Source organism: Mustela erminea, chromosome 10 (assembly GCF_009829155.1).
Source record: "Mustela erminea isolate mMusErm1 chromosome 10, mMusErm1.Pri, whole genome shotgun sequence".
Lineage (NCBI taxonomy): Eukaryota > Metazoa > Chordata > Mammalia > Carnivora > Mustelidae > Mustela > Mustela erminea.
Window position 1 is genome coordinate 61,856,919 of NC_045623.1, and position 23,013 is coordinate 61,879,931.

General features: G+C 41.1%; 1 protein-coding gene across 15 annotated transcripts in view; it reads right to left on the reverse strand.

Annotated features, from left to right (window-relative positions):
* Positions 1 to 23,013, reverse strand: part of FGGY (FGGY carbohydrate kinase domain containing) — a 520,049-nt gene that overhangs the window by 316,819 nt on the left and 180,217 nt on the right. For all 15 annotated transcript variants that reach the window (XR_004276097.1, XR_004276096.1, XM_032301938.1 and 12 more), the window contains one exon: positions 21,994 to 22,082. Coding sequence is in view for 13 of the 15 variants with exons in the window: in XM_032301938.1 (XP_032157829.1) it covers positions 21,994 to 22,082 (89 nt within the window). In the remaining 2 variants the exon portion in view is untranslated. The remainder of the gene's footprint in view (positions 1 to 21,993; positions 22,083 to 23,013) is intronic.

Sequence of the window (23,013 nt, forward strand, 5' to 3'; positions counted from 1 at the left end):
TTTCATTATTCATTTTATTCATATTATTGTGAATGCAAAATGCTGTTAATGATGATTTTGAAAACTGCTAATATCATCTATGAAATCAATTATTGATTGATTTTTGTTAATCATTATTAACAAAAATGTTAAATAATGTAATAATAATAGACTGATAATAGATAAAAGATTGACAACATCAAGAGACAGGGCATGGGGCGCCTGGGTGGCTCAGTGGGTTAAAGCCTCTGCCTTTGGATCAGGTCATGATCCCAGGGTCCTGGGATCAAGCCCCGCATCGGACTCTCTGCTCCGTGGAGAGCCTGCTTCCCCCTTTCTCTCTCTGCCTGCCTCTCTGCCTACTTGTGATCTCTCTCAGTCAAATAAATAAATAAAATCTTAAAAAAAAAAAAAAAGAGAGACAGGGCATTACCTAGTTGAATTGACAAAGAACACTGTATCTTTTATGAGACTATGAATCCACATTAAAAAGTTAAATAATATAAAGCAAAGTACTATTAAAAGTGAGATTTTATTCTCATCTTTACAGCACTGCTTGTTTCCAACACTTATAATGTAAAACAAGAATAAAGAAACATACAATATGTGTCACATGGCCCCCAGATTACATTTATGTCAAAGGTCCCATCCCCCCAAAAAGAAAAAGTTCCATTTAGGAATTCTTCATATCTTACAAAGGTAAATTAAAAGCAGAATGTCAATTTTACAATCTGCAAATTTCTCACCTACGGATCAGGAAGCAAAACTTCAAAATTTTGTATAAGAACAATAATGATAACTCATCTGACACAAAATTTTAAGAACTATAAAGAATACATAAAATTAAAGTGTTAGAGAAAAATGAAGTTCCTACTTCAGAGAGGAAAAATTTTGTTCCTGCCAACCAATCTTTAAAATGATAAACTTTACAATATGCCCTAAGAGGATAATTCCTTAAAACTTTGTTTTTCTGGAGGATGTTGGCTGATCCGCAGGTGAGAAGAAATGTCTGGGATTTGTGTTAATGACCTAAACCACAGTAAAGAGATTAAGGGTGTCTCTATGGTGGGTGGTAAGGTTGAAGCTGTACCACTGGGGTGGAGAAGTGAAAGAGCTCAGGGGATAAACTAAGCAAGTGGGTGCTGATTCTTCAAACAGAAGTTCTGACTACAGCAGGAGAGGAAAGAAATGGAGAGGTGGTCCTCAGTCCAATTCTGTAATGTGTTCTCACTTACTAAGGTAAGACACAGAAGCTAAAACATCACAGAAAATTACATGGACTGTTGTTGCTTCTGAATGCCTGAAAAGTACGTATAATGCTGACCCCACCCTGCCATCCAGACTCACTTGATTCCCAGATGCATGGCTTTCACTGAGCCATTTTCCTCAAAACCTTTCAGAATAAACAGAAAAGCAAAATGGTGAGCCCAAGACACTGACCTATCCCAGTGCATGAACATTTGTGCTTTTCCTTATATGGCCCCCAGATTTCATATCCATCCACTTCTAGATGGGACAGAAAGTACAATCCACATAGATGGCCCGGTATACACAGCATCAGATCAGGCGTATGATCCTAAAATTCTCAGAAATGCAAGAACCCCTCCTTGAGAACTTTCTTCCAATCCCTACAGATACCTCCATGGTACGAGGAACAGAAAAGAGAAAAAACAAAATTCTGTCATATGGAAACCTCTAATCAGAGAGGATAATAGTATCCCCGTGCCTCATGTCAACAGTGCCCAATAACTGCCAAACACTTCATGTAAAATACATAACCCCTACAAATAATTATTGTTATTCCTATTAAAAATGATAAAACCATGGCCCGGGAAACCTATAGCTAACTCAGAGCAAGAACTTTAGAGTCAGCTTTGCCACTGATCTAGCTCTGTTACACTGGGCAAGGTCTTAAACATCTCTAAGCCTTACCTTGCCCATCTACAAAAATGGATATAATCTTACCTACTGCAGAGACTTATAAAAAGAATTAAGAGAGAAGAAATGTATATGAAGTCCCATCATAAGGCCTAGCATTGTAGATTAATAGTCAATAAATGGCAACCATTTTGATTGTTACTGTTATTGCCCAATACTATACAACTTGTAAGTGACAACACGGACATACAAATTCATATTTGATAACCAAGAGCATTTATGGAGAATTGATCATATGCCAGAATTACTATGTAAATGCTTTACACGTATTAACACTGTCCATGGTCACAAGAACCCTATGATACAGGGATGATCATTATCTCCACAATACAAATGAAGAAACAGAAACCAAAATGCCTCGTAGCTACCAGAAGCTTGACCAGCTGTCCTCACCCCCAATTTCAGGTACTTCCCATACTATGACCACACTCACATTTCCTTCGTGATGACATGCCTGCATTCTGAAACCCCATTCAACACTTCAGATTTATTTTGGAAACAGAAGGCATAAACAAAGGGACACTGCCTTGAGTTCTTTAAAAAGATGGGAACTCTGGAAACATGAAGTAATGCTATTCATTGATATTTTGCAAAGACATGAACAAGTTCCACCAGGAATTTTATGGTCCTAATTGGCCCATCGGGTCCTGGTCAAATCAAATCAGACTTCTCTCTAGCTTTTCTTTCCTCATTTTTTAAAATTTCAAAACATCTGGACTGCTTAAAACACACACGGAGTAGTCCCAGCAGCCACATGTGAACTGACCTTTATGGCCCAAAGCCCCCAAACAGACCCATGTAGAAAGGTCAGTGTACTCTGTTTGCCCCTGACAAATGGCTTTTGGAAAGACTTTTTTTCTTTTTATACTTTTACAGTTCAATAATCATGATCAACAAGAATTAGATAAAATTGACTACAGCTGGAGGTTAAAAAATGCTGACACCAGTGGCTAAAAACACCACGTGCAACTTGTAATAAAAGGGGACATGATCATAATGTAAGTCGAGGCCCCACAGACTCAATCCTTCAATACTCGCATCTCATTGAGACCAGAAGCAGCAGCTGGTTTCTCCCAAAACAACTCCTGGAGGAGTAAAATTAGAAGGGCCCCCAGCCTCTCGAAAATAAGGAGTCCTTGATGCAGATGGATTTGTACAGATGTTGACAGGTCAGACCCAAGTGGGCAGGGTTCCGAAGGTCAGAGAGGTGGCAGGAACGGGTGTTGGTGTGACTGTTGTCAAACAAGAATGAGCTCCTTTGAAAGGCTGAGGCTCTCACGAGCTGATTCCCCAGTGCTCGCTGACTGCAGCAAATGCGACAATAAAAAAAATTTAAAAACTGCCCTCTGTAAGCTGAGACTTCTTTTAAGTAATGCAAGTATACTTCCCCATCTTTCTATGCTAGCATGACCTGCCATTCAAGTCTGGGTGAAAAGGAGCAGCCCACGTAGTGGGATGGTGTCCGTGGACATCCATGTGGACAGTCCACTGCCTATATCCTGCAGGTGTCCGTGAAGAGCACCCCCCAACAAAGTCCTTCTACTCCCTGCTTTAATCTGCTCAGTATCTGCCTTGTTCTTTAGGTATCTGTGCTGCCCTACTTCTTTTTCCTCCATATTCCTCCTTATTCTGTGGATAACCTCTGGCCAAACTTGCTATTCTACCCACCAAATACTCAACTTGTCTCTGTGTCTGTTATCATTCAGGAAACTTGGCTATATTGTTATCTGAACCTTCTCTGACTTTCGGTTTAGTCAATCAGACTGACACTCCACCTCATTAATCAGAAACACAATCCTGCGTCCCTCGTCCCCACAGCCCCGGTAGTTGTGGAATGGAATACCAGTGGAATTCAGGGAAGTTCTTGGAGACTCAAGTATCACAGAAATGCAATAATTTGTCTTTATTAATAGAAGGTCAAATACCATGTACCTCTGACAGTTGCATCAATATTTTTACAGTCCTTAGGCCTTGACTTGCAGCACTGGCCTCTTAGACACAAAGAAAAACTTAGTCTAAATCCTGACATTGTTAAATCACTTTTAGATACCTTTCTGAAAACAAAAAGATTTAAGACATAAAGCGTTCAACCTGGTGCCTGGCTTTCTCTGGTAGTGGACCTCCCAGAACTCCACTCCTTGGAATATCAGCCATTTGGAATACTTCGGAGTCCTTGCTGCTCTGTAAAACCTACACTCCATTTCTCAGAACACCATCCGATAAAGAGGTCAGTGATTAAATTCTAGCTCTTTCTGCTTCCTCTCAACACAGTTACCATAGGCAGGACTTAAATGCTCACCATGTGCCTCTATAACTTCTCCCATCACCATCATCTTCCTCATCATCATCAAGTAGGTATTTTATCCCCATGTCACAGATGAAGAAATTGCTGCTCAGAAAGGCCACTTTTCTAAAATCACATGTAAAGAAGCTGAACCTGGATTCTATTTTTTTTTTAAGAGATTTTATTTATTTATTTGAGACAGAGAGAGACAGGGACACAGAAAGAGCACAAACAAGGGGGAAGGAACCCAATGTGGGACTCGATCCCTGGGATTGTGACCTGGGCCGAAGGCAGACACTTAACCAACTGAGCCACCTAGGCACCCTGAAGTATTTTTAAAGAATATTTTAAGGTTTGGTGTTTTTGTTTTTGTTTTGTTTTTTAAGATTTGTTTTATTTATTTGAGAGAGAAAGAGACAGAGATAGAGAGCACAAGCAGCAGGGAGTCGCAGAGGGAGAGAGAGAAACAGACTCTCCATGGGGCAGGGAGCCTGAGGTGGGGCTCAATCACGGAACCTGAAATCATGACCTGAGGCAAAGGCAGCTACTTAGCCCTCCAGGCATCCCTGAACCAGGATTCCAAGTCCAATTCAGAGCCCAGTGTTATTTTTCCTACCCTGTGTAAACCAAGGGTCCACAGCAGCTGAGGATATTTCTGGGAAGTGTAATGACATGAAACTCAAGTTCCTCCATTCCTGATTCCATTACCTTCCCCTTCTCTGTAATGCCTGTATCTCTGGGCTCCTTCCTCATCCTCCAATTAGAGTAATCTGATAGAGCCGGCTGGAGGAAGGGGGTATTGTATTCATAAAGTTCTCAGATCCTGAAATCTATCACCACAAAAACAAACAAACAAAACACCATCAAGCTACAGACCCACCCAGAACTTCAAAATCTCTCAAGAATCTTAGCAAGAGCATGCAGGAAGGTTAGAGCTTGGTTCCCCCATATAAATGTCACATAGATCAGGGGTACACAGAGGTGAGATATTCAAAAATATGACTCATTTTAAGAAAAGCTGTATCATCCAAAAGAGATAAGTACTGGCAAGCAGAACCCCTCATGCACTGTTGGTGGGAACACAAAATGGTGCGGCCACTGCGGAAAACAGCACGGAGAAAAAGTTAAAACTACCATATGAACTAACATTCCCACTTCTGGGTATAGATCTGAAGGAAATGAAAGCAGGACTTCTAAGAGAGAGCTGCACTCTCATCTTCATTGAAGCACATTCATAACAGCCAAGATATGGGGAAAAAAAAAATTCTAAGTATCCATCGGTGGGTGGATGGACAGATATAGATGACATGGTACATGCAGAAAATGGAATATTATTCAGCCACGAGAAAGGAGGAAATCTTGCCATTTGCAACAACAGAGATGGACCATAAGGACATCATGGTGAGTAAAATAAGTCCGACAGAGAAAGACAAATAGTGTATGATATCACGTATAAGGTGAATGCTGAAAAGTGAAACTCCTGGAAACAGAGTAAAATGGCAGTTGCCAGAAGCTGTGAGGTTGGGGAAATGTTAGGTCAAAGTGTCCAAACATCTAGCTGTAAGCTGTGGGGACCTAACATACAGTACAGTGATTAGAGTTAACAATGCCATATTACATACTTGAAAGCTGCTAAGAGAGTAAATGGCAAATATTCTCAACAAGAAAAGAAAGGATAATTATGGGATGTGATGGAGGTGTTTGCTAATGCTAAGATGTAATCATTTTGTAATACACAAGTGTAGCAAATCAATACAATGTATACCTTAAACACTTTTTAAAAACAATTATACCTCAATAAACCTGGAAAAAAAAATGTGTTTTTTTTTTTAATTTTCTAATCTGAAACAAAACGGAGAAAGAAAAGGAGAAAAAAAAGTAAAAAAAAAAAAAAGGGTAAAATTCTGGAGAAAATAATTTAGTCGTAGGAAGTGGTTCTCAAACTTTAGCATCCATCAGAAACTCCTGGAGGATCTGTTAAAGCACAGGTTACTGGGTCTCCCGTTTAAGTTTCTACTCTAGTAGGTAGGGGGTGGGGCTGGAAATGTACATTTCTATTCTGTATCCAGGTGACGTTCATGCTGGTCTGTGGCCCACACTTTGAAGAACTACTGATTTAAAAGAATAATCACCTAACAAATGAACTCTTTAGAAAAACAGGTCTCATTAGATGCTCTTAATAATCAGTTAAAAAAAACACACTGCTGAGCTAATCAGTACTAATCGGGGCAATTTACCACAGCAGTAAAAAGCCTGGACTCCAGGAATAACTGCCGGGGTTCAAATCCCAGCTCTATCACTCATTAACTGTGGGACCTTGGACAGGTTCCTTGGTCCTTTTGAACCTCAGCTTCCTTTCCTACCAAATATGCATAATAATTACAGTACATACAACACAGGATTACTGGGGGGAAGGAAAGGGTGAGCATATCTGAAGGGCTCACAAGGAGCCAGCACATGGTAAGTACACTGTAATGAGTTTAAACTACTAATACTATTATTAATACACTTTTTTTTTACCTCTAGAACTATTCCTCTATGCTAATTCCAGCGTTAGGATTTAAGGATGGAGCTGTGGGCCAAACACATGCAAGGTCCTGTACTCACAAAGTGAGGAAGGCAACTTAAATAGTTGTTTATCAAGTGTTACCTGCTTAAATCAGAGGTTAAAAGCAGGGAAGCAAAGAGAAAAGGCTACAGAGACATTTCAAATTGAAGATCAATCAGATGTCAGGAACACTTCTTCAACTGGAGCCTAAACCAATGGAAAAACATGAATCTGTGCAATAACACCTTCCAGCTTTTCTGGAACAAAGTATTATGACTTCTAAGACATAAGAGCATGATTAAAGAAAGTCTTCCCAATCAATGCCCCCAAATTTCTCAGCCCCTAAGGCTTCATGTACTCTGCATCAGGGGCTGCAAAGGTGAATAAACTGTCATTTCTTCCCCCCAAAGCCTGCCAAGAAACAGCTACACTGCCCTTGACCCTGGATGAACACAGGTTTGAATTCCATGGGTCTACATACCCATGGATTTTTTTCAATAAATACAGCACAGTACTGTAAACATATTTTATCTTCCTTGTGACTTCCTTAATAACACCTTCTTTTCTCTAGCTTACTTTTTTGTAGAATGCAGTATATAATACATGTAACACATAAAATACATGTTAGTCAACTGTTTATGTTATAGGAAAGTTCTGATCAACAGTTGCCTATTGGTAGTTGTTGAGGAGTCAAAAGTTAGATGAGGATTTTCAATCACATGGGGTCAGTGCCAGTGACCTCTATACTGGTCAAGTGTATAAAAGAGGAGTCCCGGGGAGTCTGACGGCCTTCACAAAAAACATGACATGGAACATGGACCCTAAGGAATGAACAACAGCAACAGCTCACCAAGTAGAAAAGAGTGCATGAGGGACATTCTAGAGAGAAGGAACAGTATGGGCAAAGGCAAGAGGACACGAAGAGGCGCAGAGACCCAGGAGAACGTCAGATGGGGCAGGGATGCTAGTGTGTGATGAAGAGCGCCAGAACACGAAGGCAGCTCACATCTCAATTCTGGGAAAATATCACCAGTTTTCCATGTAATAAATTTATTTGAAGCCATTTGGAGGATGGTCAAAGGTGGCAAAGAAATAAATGCCTAAAGTGATATAATCTGTAGGTTTTTTAATGAAAGTCTAAAGCCGTCCTTGCACTCTACCCTCCAGAAGGTCAATGTTCTAATGGCAGACACTAGTGTGAGGCTCTGTCGACTGAGTCAAGCAGATGAGCAGCAGCAGGGCAGCTAACATCAACTGAGTCCTTATCAGGCCGGACTACAAGCTCTATACACACCGGTTCTTTCTGTCCCCAGAACAACCCTGTGAGGTACAGAAGAGGAACATACAGTGCAGACAAGGTAAGTAACTTGCTCAAGGTCACAGCACCCATTCCTGGGCTCTCACGTTACCTCAGAATCTGAACTCAACCTTCCACTCTTCAGTTCACCTTCCTTCCTCTCACAGCATTACCCAGGGCAAATCCAGGTTTGGGAGCTGTTAGGGGAACTCTTTGAGAAAAGGAATACAAAGTTACCCAAAAATAAAAAAATATAAATAAATAAATAAATAAAATTATATATATATATGTATATATAAAAAATCAGATGTAATGACAAATTATTTACAATATGAAAAAATTAAAACAAATAACTAGAGCTTTGGGAATTAAAGTCCCATTTTTTTTTCTGAGATCAGAAAGGTAAGTAGTAGGTAGAACTACTTCCTACAGCAACCTCGCCCCACCTGAAATGAAATATTTTACAACTCCCAACAACTCCCAACAACTCCCAGCACTCAGAAGGGCCCATGCAAGTGAGGGTCAAGCTTAAGGTTCACTGCATTCACTTTTTTAAAAGGACACCCATCTCTGGCACTAACCAAAAGTTTCTTAAGCTTTTCCAACCTACTGTAACAAATGCCAGATTTGGGGAACCAAAATAGGCGGTAAGTTCACCCCAAGACAAAAAAGAAGGCGGAGCCAAGTTCTGTGTGAGAAGAACTAGGGTTTAGCATCCTGCACCCCTGCTAGTAAGATGGGCCACACCAAGGGGCATGGCTTGGGAACCATGGAAATCTAGCTTCAGATTTTCTCTGCTCCTTAGTAGCTGTGTGATCCTGAATGCATGGCTTGACCTCTCTGAGTGTGATTTTCCTCATCCATAAAAATGATATATGGTAAGGATCAAATAGCATAACACTGCCAGGAATGCCCGCTCTCTTCCCTCTGGAGATGCCTTTCCTGTGCTTTCTTCTGCTCCACCCTCCTTTCCCCACGCCAAGTCTGAGGGTGAGAGGGTTGATCTCCTCTCCTCTCCGCATCCCCAGCAAATCCGGTGGAGATCTCCAGCAAAGCGTATCATTGTCTTGTTGATTCAGCAAGCCCTCTGCAGATATAAAGATGAAAACACACACACTACTGTCTTCAGGAAGCTCATGGTTGGTGGATAACCACGGACGGTCATGGAGCCTGTCTCCACTTTGAGGGAGATGCTTGCAAGGGCAGGAGCCATGCATCAGACACCGGGCAGGTCGGACCTAATGGAAAATACTGAGTTCACCTCCCACCTCTTAGCCAGGGCCCTCGCCAGCCTCACTCTGGCCCACTCGCCCGACTCCACTGGGCCCTTCTCCCAACAGGCCCCAGCAACGCTGGCCTGTACATCCTCTGCATGGCTGGGTTGATGGAGTTTGGTTTGCAGGGAACGAGGCCCATTGTTGGCACTCACCTCTAGAACAAAGAAGAATAGTGGCCCTTCCAAGGCCAAACAAAAGCAGACTTCTCTCCCATGAATCTCTGCTCCTTTATGAGCAACAGTATGCAGACCCCTGGTCCTCCACCGAACTACATTTAAAATAGCTTTTGTGAACGACAGACACAGTGGCCATTTTTGTGTATGTGTGCCAGCAGCAATGAATTGATTGTAATACGAACAATGTGCACTTCTTTCCACTTCTGCCAGAAGAGATGACATTGAGTCGCAGGCTGGGGAGGGGGGAGGGGGCGGAACTAAAGAAACCAAGCCTTAAGGTTTATTATACGAAATTCTGATAAAAAGCACTTCGAAGCCTCTTTCCCATCATCAAAAAACCACACTGGGCAAGATCAGAGCTTAACAGCCAACAAAAAAACACATTCAATCCCTGAGATCATTTTCCTGAAATAGAAAACTACATATGTTTCTCAAATTTCACATCAAGCCACTGCAGAGGCCAGACTGCAGGGCTGAATTGGGCCAAAGTGAGTGAGTGAGAGAGGGAGAGAGAGAGGAGCGGAGAGGAAAGGGGGATGGGGTAGGAGAAGGAGTAAACAGAAGAAAATGAGCCCATTCTTCCACATCACCACATTTCTCTAGCACAATCTAAACTTACAGACACCCCCAGTTTCACAGAACTTGTAGTCAGGGTTGCTTATCGGGCAGCCTTTACTTTGTCAAATTAAGACACATTGCCTTGGATTAGCAAGACTCCTTAAATTCAAAATGACTTCATGGTTGGCTCAGAGTTCGGTGTCTCTGGGGCCAGCCGCCAGGAACATATCCACTGTGGAGCCTCCCTCCCCTCTCCATACTGACCTGCCTGACTTTTCCATGGAGACAGCAGAGCAAAATCCCAAGCAGACAGGCTGTCAGTGTTAATTAAAAGTCCAAACACCTCTTTAGAAACTATCTCCAGCTCAATATTTATACAGAATATAAGAGTCCTAACAGGCAGGGCTGGAGAGAGGAGCGGGAGGTTGAGGCGGAAATAGGTTTGAATGGCATTTGGAACCCATTAATTTTTAAAAGACAGGCTGCCACCCTATATAGACCCGGAGAAGTTCAAAATGTAACGAAACCAGGAAGATGAATGAGCCGAAGATTGTTTAGAAAGCCTGGGGAGAGCGCTCAGCTTTTGAAAAGAATAATATCAGGGCAATAATGGGAGCTGATACTTTTTATTGGTGAATGCGGTTTTTGGCACATTTTAATGACACAGGTTGACAGTTTTTTGTATTTAACAAAAGGCAAAGCAATCTTCTAAGTGGCTTGGGAACAAAGGACTCCCTGACTGCAATTTCTTAATAACCTTTAAGAATTCTCTTCAAAGGCCCTTGACAATAATTTAGAGAGAGGAAGAAAGGAAAATGAAGAAAACAAGAAAAAAAATAAGGTATATATAAAAGAGAAACTAAATAGAAGTGAAGACGAAAAAAAGAAGAATAGGATACAGCATTCTGACACCAAATCCCAGCCCAAGGGTTGAACTGCAGAGTTTAACAATAACTTTTTACAAAGGAATGACTTTCAAGAAAGAATCCAAAGACAGACTTTGGTCCATACCAATACATCTCACAGACTGAGAACTTCAGTCCTGGGAGGGCTGAATGGATCACCTACTCCAACCACCGAGTTGGACAGACAAAGAAACCGAGGACCATGGGGCCCAAGGTGAACTGGCTGTGCCAGACACCAGTCTTCCCAGTTTCGAACCATGCCACCTTGTGCATCTCGTGATATAGGTCCTGGGCACCAGCAAGCCTTTCCAGTAGCATGGGCCCCTAGGACTGAATGTTATACCTTTCATCAGCGCCTGAAACTGGACCCCCAGAATCACAGAGGTACAACATATTCCAAAGGCCCAATAGCAAAGATCACAAGAGAATTGTCCAAGAGAGGCAGTCACCCTGGACCAGAAAAAAATGTCAGACGCCACAAGGACCGTGACGCCCTATCCGTCTGAGGGATGCCTTCTCAGGGCACAGAAGCGACCCTGCAGCGATTCATGATATGGGGATGGCCCTTTAAAATCTAGCCACTACTCCATCTCTGGGTTCAGTCACGTCACCTGGAAAATGAGATGTCTGTTTAACGCTTTCGGTTTTAAACCATTTCCAGCAGAGAATTCACCATCATACTATTTGTAAATGTGGAACCATATTCAGAGGTGTTTCTACTTTACCATACTGAAAGAGCACATGGTGTTATATTCTAAAAGTGAGGCAAGGTCTTAACGAGCAAAGTATTAGGTAAAGGAAACGCTATAGTGCTGCTCGGTTGGAAAATCACAGTCACATCGGCTATCATCTTTCAGGCACAGAAAATTCATGTCTAGATGTATGCAGCAGAGAGCTGAAAAAAAAGTGCACAGACTCTGAACAAATTCAGACTAGTGGTTCTTAACAAAGGGTGCACAACACAAACACCTGAGGTCATACATTTTTATCTCCTCTGTTCCAAAGGACAAAGGTGGGGATTCTTAACCCTTTTTGTCCAGATTTATTTCACTGATGAAAAGTGAAGGAAGAAACTCATCCTTCCGCAGCAGGTAGAGGGACAGTCAATGATCCCACAGTCAAGCATCAGTGTAGGGCAGGAGAAGTCCCAGTCCTGGAGGATTTGTGCCCAGACTCTGGTGTTTCTGTTAGGGATGGATGAGAAGCCCTCTCCTTTCCACTGATAGACCTGGAACATTCCATCCTCTTCTGCCTATCTGGACTTTCAGCCTCTGGATATTGACCTTTCTGTGGTCTCTTGACATCTACCCGGGGACTGGGAGGGATTAAATGACTTGCCCAAAGACCACTTGCCCAAACCCACCCAGCTGATAAATGGCAGAGCGAAGTTTTGGGCTCCAGTCTTCACATACATTGGAATAGTTTAAACAAATGTGTACCTACCTGCTGCTAGATTAGAGGGAGGGTACTTCTTGGGTACTCTATTAATATATATGCAAGGAATAAGTGAAGAATGAATGAATGAATGAGCAAATGAATGACAAATTGTGAGCTACTGTTACTTCAAAGCATATACCACTTCCCCCATGATTTCCACCATCCTCAACCTCCTGCTGATTGCTATCACTGATGAACTGCACATTGGTATCTGCGATACAGGTCAACATAATTTCCTAAGAAATGACAATTCTGCAATTATCTTTTTACCTACCCCATGCTAATTCTCCTTTTTTGCTTTAGTAGTAAATGAAATCCAATTTCATTCAGGTATCAATGCCTCTAGCTAAAAGTCTACTTCATCTGGGCTCCAATCAAACTTGGCATAACCATAAACCTAAGAGCTGGCCAAGGACAGACAAACAGAACAAGTATTATGTAGATCTTCTATGAATGTTGTTTAAAGAAGGCTGACTCAGGTCTGTGGGACATCCTTTCTATGCAACCCTGCCTTCCTTCTCCCTGCTACAAAGAATGGAGACTGGACAACAGAGACTCCAGCACCCAACCTGGACCATGGGGTGACCTTGAGAATGGAAGTCAGGGCTAAGGATGGTGAAGCAAAAATATCAAAAGAGCAACGGTCCTTGATGACTTCATGGGGCTGACACAGGAGCTCAATACTCCATATGTCTCATTTATTTACAGAAGAGAATGAACACTTAAGTGTTTAAGCAACTGGTTTTTTTTTTTAATTTTCTATTACGTCTGTTATTTCTCAGTGAAGACGTAAAAATCATATTTCTTCTTTAGAGAGTGAAAGCACTCCTGCTTCCCAAGAATAAAGGCAAAGGAAAGCTAATATTTACAGGCCATTTCTCATCACTATGAGATACACTAAAAAATAAGATGATGTGAGAAGATGGCTGAATCATTCTTCCTAGAACCCAGAAGCACTGTTTTATACCGTTGTTCTGGAAATCATCTTCAGTACAGTCATAAAATAATGCAAGTCAAAGAGCCTCAGCATTCATCATGTCAAGAACAACTGTGATCCCCCCCCACCAGAACTATTTAATTTTATAGCACTCCTCGAGTATCCTTATTCAGTTTCAACTAAGGTCTAGCCAAAAAAATGTTATCTCTAGGATGATTTAAATTCCATCAATTTTACTTTCATTCAGATTTCTAACATTAAAAAAATCAAGCCTTAAGTCATAATGAGAATTTACAGTTACAAGGATGCCCATGATAAAAAAAAAAAAAAAGAAAGAAAGAAATACAAAAGGAGATAAAGTATTAGTGAAGAGACAGAAAAACTGGCATCCCCAAACACTGCTGGTGGAAATGTAAAATGGTGTAGCCACTACCCAAAAAGCTGGTAATTCCTCAAAACGCTAAATGCAGATTAACCATATGACCCAACCATTTTACTCCTAGGTATATACCCACTAGAAATGAAAGCTGACTCAAATGGATACTTAGAGTCAATCCTTACTACATTATTCACAATAGCCAAAAGGAAGAAAGAACCCAATCATCCATCATGGGTTCATCAACAAATGATGGAAAAGCAAAATGTAGTATATGAATACAATGGAGTATCCTTCAGCCACCAAAAGGAAATAAGCCAGACAAAAGAAACCAAATATTGTATGATCCTACTTCTATGAAGTATCTAGAGTAAGCAAATTCATGGAGACAGAAAGCAGATTAGAGGTTACCAGGGCTGGGGGAAGAGAGGAATGGGGAGCTACTGCTTAAAGGCTACAGGTTTTTGTTTGGGGAGAAGAGTAAATTTTGAAAACAAACAGTGGTAATGGTTGTCCAACACCACGAATGTAATTATCGCCACTGAACTATATACTTCAATTATGGTTGAAATGGTGACTTTTATGCTATACTTATTTTTATAATTTATAAAACTTAATAATGTAATCTATCAAAAGCAATGAACTATAGATTTTATTTTTATTTTTTTTAATATATATTTTTTTAAGATTTTATTCATTTATTTGACAGAGAGAGATCACAAGTAGGCAGAGAGGCAGGCAGAGAGAGGAGGAAGCAGGCTCCCCGCCGAGCAGAGAGCCCGATGAGGGACTCGATCCCAGGACCCTGAGATCATGACCTGAGCCGAAGGCAGCGGCTTAACCCACTAAGCCACCCAGGCGCCCTGAATTATAGATTTTAAATGGGTGACTTACATAGGCTGTGAATTATACCTCAACAAAACTTTTTTTTTTAATCAGTCTTATCTTATCTTATATACCACTATAAAAGGTAATCAAGAAGTAAAGTACTAAGTAAGGGGCATGGATCTCAGGCATGTCACCAAAGGCAGATACTGGAGTGGAAGTGTCTCCTTTCTTCTGCCATGCCGCTGTCTCAGCCCTCAGGATGAGACTGCCACCCAGCCTGCTCTCTTCACACAGAGTAGCACCAGAGGAAGCACAGAGGACTTCCCACCCCATGCCCTTAATTTTCCCCAAGAGGGTAAGGGCTCATCTGATGGCTGAGAGAATGGGATATATTAAGCTACATTTTAAGGGTTACTCTGTGAAAGACAGGTGACAAGCCATGCCTTGAACAACATCAAACACAATCCTTCCAGGGAGCCTGGTGGCTCAGTCAGTTAAATATCTGCCTTCAACTCAGGTCATGAACCCACGTCTGGCTCCCTACTCAGCAGAGGAGTCTGCTTTGCCTTCTTGCTCTGCCCCTCCTTGCTGCTTGTGCTCACTGTGTCAAAGAAAGAAACAAAGATCTTCAAAAAAAAAAGGAAGAAAAGTGCACTCTTTCCTTTCTGTGTCCAATTACAACCAGCATGCTTTGGCTTCAGGTAAGCACACCTGAGCAGGGTCTACGGTCATGCTGCTGACTCAGTTCCTTAACTAGAGAGCTGGTTGACATAACTGGTCTTCCTTCCCCCATATACATTCAGTTCAGTTCAGTTCAGCTCACTTCTGAGCTGCATTAACCATCCAATATACCAGAAGCTCTACACATTAGAGGCTAGACTGTCATTTTCTGAAATAACAAGGTAGTTTCCATCCTTCATTTAGCTAATATGCTTTTTTATGTCGTCTCTATCAGTCAGAAGCCAAGTGGCAATCAAGAGTGAGTGACACTTCGAACCCTTAACAACAGGAATATCTGTTAGGAATTCAAATAAAGAACATCAGTGTTAATTGTTCTTAGTGCAGTGATGACACTGGTTACACAGGAGAAGGTTAGTTCTCTTAGGTGTTCACACTGCAGAATTTAGGAGGACGTAGGTGATTCAGCTCATTTACAGATGGTTTAGCAAAACCATTTGTAAGACAGCACTTGAGACACAAATGGAACAAAATGTGGAGGAAGGTAGGTAAAGATACGGCGTTCAATAAGCCATTCTCTCTACACTTTTCTGTAGGTTTTAATTTTTCTTGAAAATAACACCTGGGGAAAATACCAAAACAAAAATTCAGTGCATCTGATAGATAATACAGAGTTCTCACCAATATTTAAGAAAACACCAAAACCCAATATAAATATTAGTAATGGACATTTATAATACTAATGGACACAATAACTGACAATGACATAAACTAATAAAACCAGTGATTGCTAAACATTTGAAAAATAAACTGCATTTAATAGTTAAAAATGGAAATTAAAATAATATACCATTTTGGGGATGCCTGAGTGGCTGAGTCAGATAAACGTCTGCCTTTGGCTGGAGTCATGATCCTATGGCTCTGGGATCAAGTCCTGTGTTGGGCTCCTTGCTCAGCGGGGAGTCTGCTTGGCTCTCTCTCCCTCTGCCCCGGCCACTGCTCATGCACGCGCTCTCTCTCTCTCTCCCTCACGCTCTCTCACTTGTGCATGCTTTCTCTCTCAAATAAAATCTTAAAAAATAAATAAAATAAAATAAGCTACCATTTTAATCCTAAAAACTTGGCGAAATTGACAAAGACATTATGCTAACATAGCGTAGAATATTATACAGATATCAAAATTATTTTAAGTATTATACTGGTATCAAAAACATGTTTTCAGATAATATTTAATGATATGGAAAATAGAATACTACATGAAGTAAAAAACAAATTACACAAAGTAGATTTATAATTTTTAAAGAACAAAAACACAGTAGAATAAAAGTCTAAATATGACACTATTTTTGAGATCCTGGAGATTATGTCTGGAAAATAATTACAGGTCTGGATCAATAACCTGACCGAATCTTCTCCTGACAGACTGGCAAATAACCATAAAAAAAATAACAGTACAAAAATATCTACTATAAACTCAAAACATAAGAAAAGAATGCAAATCAGGAAAATACTTGCTATTTTAAAAGGGATTAGTTTCTTAAAGCCATAAAATTCATCTCTTTAAAGTAGAAGACAGAAAACTGACAATTTAAACAACTATACACCGTAATGGAGAGGAAAGGGAAGGGAAATAAATAAACATATAAAGAAATCTAAGGGGGAAATCAACCTGTGATATTAAATCAGCCCTCTTTTCTCATGTGCCATAGAAAAGTCTCAGAAATTTTAACATGTAACTTCTTTTTTATTTAAATTCATTTTAATTAACATACAATGTATTATTAGTTTCAGAGGTAGAATTTAGTGATTCAACACTTGCATATAACACCAAGTGCTCATTACTTCAAGTGTCTAACATGTACGTTCTAAAGAAAACTTACCAATGTGTCCTTTATGCTTAAAGAGCCTGGCCATCAACTTCTTTAAGTCCAAAGAAATAAAAATAAGTGAATTGGAAACAGACAAATCTCCCATATAGAATAATTCAAAATACTATATGTAGATATTCCACCCTCAAGGAAGTGAAGCATAACTCCCCGCTCCTGGAAATGAGGGTTGTTCATGCTGACTTCCTTCCAAAAAGCACCATCTAGAAGGAGGAGAGGAGTAACTTACAGATGGAAAAATCTAACAAACAATACCTTAGCCAGGTGATCAAAGTCAACATCAACATGATGTCATACTGATAGCATGTACCCTTGATATGATATGATGAGAACAGTACTGTGGTCTACCAAAAACATACTACCCAAGCCTCATCATGAGGAAAACATCAGACAAATTCCATTAGAGGGACATACTACAATACACATGACTAGTCCTCTTTGAAACTGTCAAGGTCATCAAGAACTGTCACAGCCAAGAAAAGCCTAAGGAGATATCACTAAACCATGTACATTTATGGTATCCTGGATAGGATCCTGGCCATTAGGTAAAATGTAAATAAAGTATGGAATTTAATTAATGATAATGTCTCAATATTGGTCCATCAATTGTGACAGAGGTACCATACTAATGTAAGATACTAATAATATGGGAAACTGGGTGTCAAATATTTAGAAATTCTCCTATACTGTCTTCACAACTTTTCTACAAATCTAAAACTGTTTTAAAATAAAAAGTATACTGGGGATTATAATTAAATTTAATAGGTCACATTTTTAAATAATTTAAAGACTACTGCCAACCAGGAGAAATTTCTCTTAGCCTCCAGTGTTAGAAACTGAGTTCTACTTCTGAGAGGCAGTAAGGTTCTTATCTGTTTACTCAGTTAATCTTGATAATGCTCTAATCTTTGCTTTGGCCACTAGGAAGCCTGGATACAAATCTATTAGTAATTATGAAGAATCTTAGAGCTTTTACAAAGTTCATACCTTCACCTCAGTTGCTCTAGTAGTATTTTCACTCCTTTGTGATTTTTCATACATATTTTATCACTTTTAATCTTATCCTATTATCAGTCTTCTTAAATCTCTTTAGAGGGAGGATTTATATATATATGAGACTATGTTTTTATCTGATGATATAAAACTGCATTGTTGAAATTGCTGACTTCCCATTTGTCACGTCACTAAAATTCTGGGTAGTGACCCACTCAAGGGTTAGAACGGGGCAAATTATTAAAGCATCCAGCGTCAGCTTCTGAACTGCAAAATGGTGGCAACACCACCTGCTTTAACCAATGGTCATGAGGGCTAATGGGGTTCACATCTGCTAATATGCCTAGCACAGATAGAGAGAAGGAGCCTGAAAATGATAACGATCACATTATTATTAGTAACAAAAATAGCAATCATTATTTTCATTCTTAAAATGTAAAGAATGGAGCTGAATTACAAATTAATCATAGGCCAGGTGGGGACTTGCTCGGTGACCCAGACACACAAGGGAAGCTACCAAATTTAGGGGAATGAGAACAATAACTAAAGGTGGGTGGACAATATGGGGAGGGTAAAGCCAAACGGGAAGAGGAGGAGGAGGAGGAAGACTTCTTACACAATGTCATTGCCAAAAACAAGTCTGAAAGCTTTAAGACAAGGTGAAATCTGATCACTCTTTAGCCTTGACTCCACTAGAATAATAAAAAGCGAAAAAAGAAAGAAAGAAAAAAAAACACCCTCTAGTTTTACTGGCACTCATTTCCCCAAAGCCTCCCAAACACAACAATCTCAGTAAGAGCCAAATAAACACCAAATCTGAACCTCTCCTTAGCCCAGACGATGCCAAGTTTATGTCTCACTGCCCCAAGTTTTTTGGTATTAGCACATTCAAACTCACACTTATTCTAGAAAAGGAGACAGACAATGGGGATTTTTCATTAAAAGAACCATGCACTGTTGCAGCACTGGGTGCACAGCACCTCTAACTCCCTCGGTGATCCTAAGAGAACACATCCAGATGAGGACCTGAGGCTCAGCGGTGAACTAGTTCACTCCAGGTTCTTATAGACAGTACATGTCGGAGAATACTGAGCCCAGGTGAGTCTGACTACCAGGATTTCCCTCTTTCCACTATGCAAGAAACGTAATGCAAAGATTCCCTGCCAAAACCCATAGAGAAGGGGAACTAAATAAAATAGCTAATTCCTTCAAAAAATTGCTCAGCAGTGTGTTGGAAGTTCCTCTGTTACCTTATCAGCTCACACAGTAACACCCCAGACTGGGTGTTGTCATTGTCCTAAGTCTATATATGAGAAAGCACAGAGGGCTTACTTGTTTCATCCTCACTGTGCAGGTTGAAACAGAGAAGGGATAAGGTATGGAGAGAGTAGGGAATCAATAGGAGAGAAAGACAGGGGGTAAGAGCCAGGGGTTCCAGAGGGAGGGCAGCCACGTCGCAAGAGAAACTCTGCACCTGGTCCCCAAGGCCACCAGTCTCTGCTCGAGGAGAGAGACACTGGAGAAAAGGCCTCTGAAGGTGCTCATGACTCCGGGGCAATGGGCAGATGAAGGTGGGATTGCAGATTCGTACTAATGAAAACAGAACGAGTCATGAGTGTCATAGCCAGTAAGAAAAAAAAATGGCAAGGAAGACTGGACAGCCAATAAATCATTTCTGAAAAGTAAACCTTCTGCTTCCTGAGGGTTTCGGATTGTTGTGGGTGGGGATGGGAGCCCCCAAGCACATTCTGATGGGCCAGAAAGAAGCTCGTTTTTAAATTTACCGAGTTCACTAGAAGTTTTTAAATACTTCCAACCTCTCACAGGTGAGAAGTACCTTAGAGTCGTACATCACTTCCCTGTATATTCTGTTAAGCAATGTTGTCTAAAACTACCTGATCATATATAGCCTCCTGGAGTACTTGTTTAACCTATACATTCCCGGGTACCCCAAGGAGATTCTGATCAGTAGGCTCAAAATTGGAGGCCCTGGGGATCTGTGCTTTGAATAAACGAGTCAACCAATTCCTATCTTCAGGCTAGTTTGGAAAAACTGCCTTAACAGGACTCTTCCAACAAGCTTTCAAGGTAGATATCATGATCCCCATTTTAAAGATAGGTTCAAAGAAGGAGAAGACATGCCCAGGGTCACACAACTCACATCCGGCAGAATGGAGAACTACAAATCACACTATGACTCCACAGTCCGCATGCATGCCACCACACTGAAGTCTGAGCCAGAGCTAGCTTCGAAAGCCCACTCCTTGCTATCATAATACGGTATCTGACACCAGAAAATGCGAGTAGAGTACTATACAGCACCAGCAAGAAGAAATCAACTCCCTGGGTTGAGTAACACTCAAGAAAAAAGGGAAGGAAAGGAGGGTCGTCCTACTCCATCTGCAGTTCTTTTTTTTTTTTTTTTTTTTTTAAGATTTTATTTATTTACTTGAGAGAGAGCACAGAGGAAGAGGGAAAGAGGGAGAAGCAGACCCCCAATGAGCAGGGAGCCCAACACAAGGCTCAATCCCAAGATCTTGGGATCATGACCTGAGTTGAAGACAGACACTTAACTGACTGAGCCACCCAGATGCCCCTGCAGTTCTATTTTGCCCTCAAATTTTGTGGGCCAATGGGGTACTGCCAACACCCACACTATTAGCAATGCTTTGATTAATAGGTCCATTTGGCTAAAATGATGGAAATATTTCTTCCACTATTGCACGAAGGTAGAAAAAAAAGTCCCTCTAGAAATAACGTTAGACAATGTCACACCACAAGAAGAATGCCCTAGATGAGATCTTCACCCACACCCTGACATCCCCATTGGTGACAGCAGTACAACACTGACTAACTGTACCATCTGTGGTAAAGCTCAGACACACACACCCCCACCAGAGCCTGCTCCCACTGGCGGGCTAAGTAGCTGGGGTGTGCAGAGGTCATGTTTATGCATGGGTCCCCACTACCCTGAGACGAGCGGCTAATGATCATTTCCCAGGCGGCAGGGGAGGATAATCACATGAAGAATGGCGTGCTTGTGAAACACGTCCTCTACTATCTCCTTTCTGGAAGCCTCTCAGGCTGAACTCTTATCAACTCTTATCAAGAAAAGGTCCAAATATGTATTTATACAGGCTTACCTGTCCTCTGAGAAATGATCCTCTTCTTCACAGATCTGTTCAATACAGATTATCTAAATAATTTTCAAGATGAGAAAACCCCTCCCTGTCCTGCTGTCTCTCATGGGTATCCCCTGAAACCTGTGGTCAGGATGACAACAGACTTGCAGACTTTGAGATTTCATGTTCAACCTGTCTCTACACACACACAGCCACTCTGTTAATTATAGCAGCTGCTACTTGACACCAAGTATATTTTAAATTGTCTCTGCCATGTAGCACATACGCATTTATAATATTCACAATTTACGGAAAAATATTGTGACTTCAACATATAGACCTCTACACTCTGCAATGATTCAGGTACATTAACATAAAAAGCAACACACTCATCCAGTTAAAATCAGCTTCCTCGGAAAACAGATCTCTTCCCTTCATTTTAGGGCCCCCCAAAACTCTTTTATTCATCATGTAAAAAGTGCCTTTGGGAAAATGGTCACATTTCATGATGGACTGTTCACGTCTCCTTCAAATGTGTCCAATTTTAATGAATGGTCTTCACCTTGGACACCAACATTCCAGGCCTCGTAGGAACAATGGTGTTTGGGCATGTGCAGTGGAGGTGAAAGATGGATTCAAGATGTTTCAAGTATGCAAAATCGCATGCAGATGTACAAACAGTACGTCCAGTCAAAGCGAGTTAAGAAAGCAATATATATACAGACACCCGAGAATGGATGAACGCAAATAAAATCCAACTTGTAATTAACATACCGTGCTGTGACACCTGTTGCCTTCCACGATAAGAAGTCTGGGAGATCAAAGAAATGTCCCGCCTTATCCCAGCACGTCTCTCTCAAGTTCTGCCAAATTAAATATATATTAGAATCAATTATAGGCCTTTTTCCCCTATCCCTCCCCTCTTTCAATAATGTTTCAAATTTTTCAAAACAAAAGCACAGCCAACAATGTCCCATAAAACATCTGTTCAGGGGCTGGGGGCCGGGGCAGGGCAGGGATGGTATGTATAGTACCTATACAGGAAAGAAAAACTGGCAATTATTGATCCTTCTAAAAATGACCATCATTTCCCTTTTATCCCCTTGGCCGGGCTGGAGGGGGAAGGAGCACACTCTGTGAGGGTGTGCAATCCATCTTCCCAAGGAGGGGTCACAGAATACACTTCAAGACACACAGCAAGATTTCAAAGCTGAACGGTCATCAGCTGGGAAGAAAACTGCACTAAGAAACTACCCCATGAGATGGAATGTGTTCCGCCATGCAGAATTCTCCCCACATCAACGGGTTCCAAAGGCAGGAGAACAGTTGGTCCCTGCCTTCAAAGAACGTCCAGTCTGAGCCAAAAAGAATGGCACATACCCAAATTATTCTTATAAAATACCTAAATGTTTGTTTCTTCCAGTGTCTTCCACATTGCCAGTGTGGTCAGATTTTTTCTTGCGATTGGGCTTTTTCTTCCCTCTGCCACCTCTGCCTAGGACACTGATTCCTCACCCACCACCCTGTTGCCTCCCGGGGTCCATATGACCTGCCCCTGTTGGTTAACCCTATCTACCCTTCCTTAAAGAAGCCTTCCAGGATCTCCCACTCGGGGTAGGTCTGAGTCGCATATAACCCACATCACCCCGCAATTATTTCTGTACCATCTTTCTTTACTGCGAGAACATAAGCTCTACAATGTCGAGGACCTTGTCAGGCTTATGGACTATGATATACCCCACAACTCTCTCCTCTCCTCCCCTCCACAGGACTGGACGGTTAGCCATGAGGCAG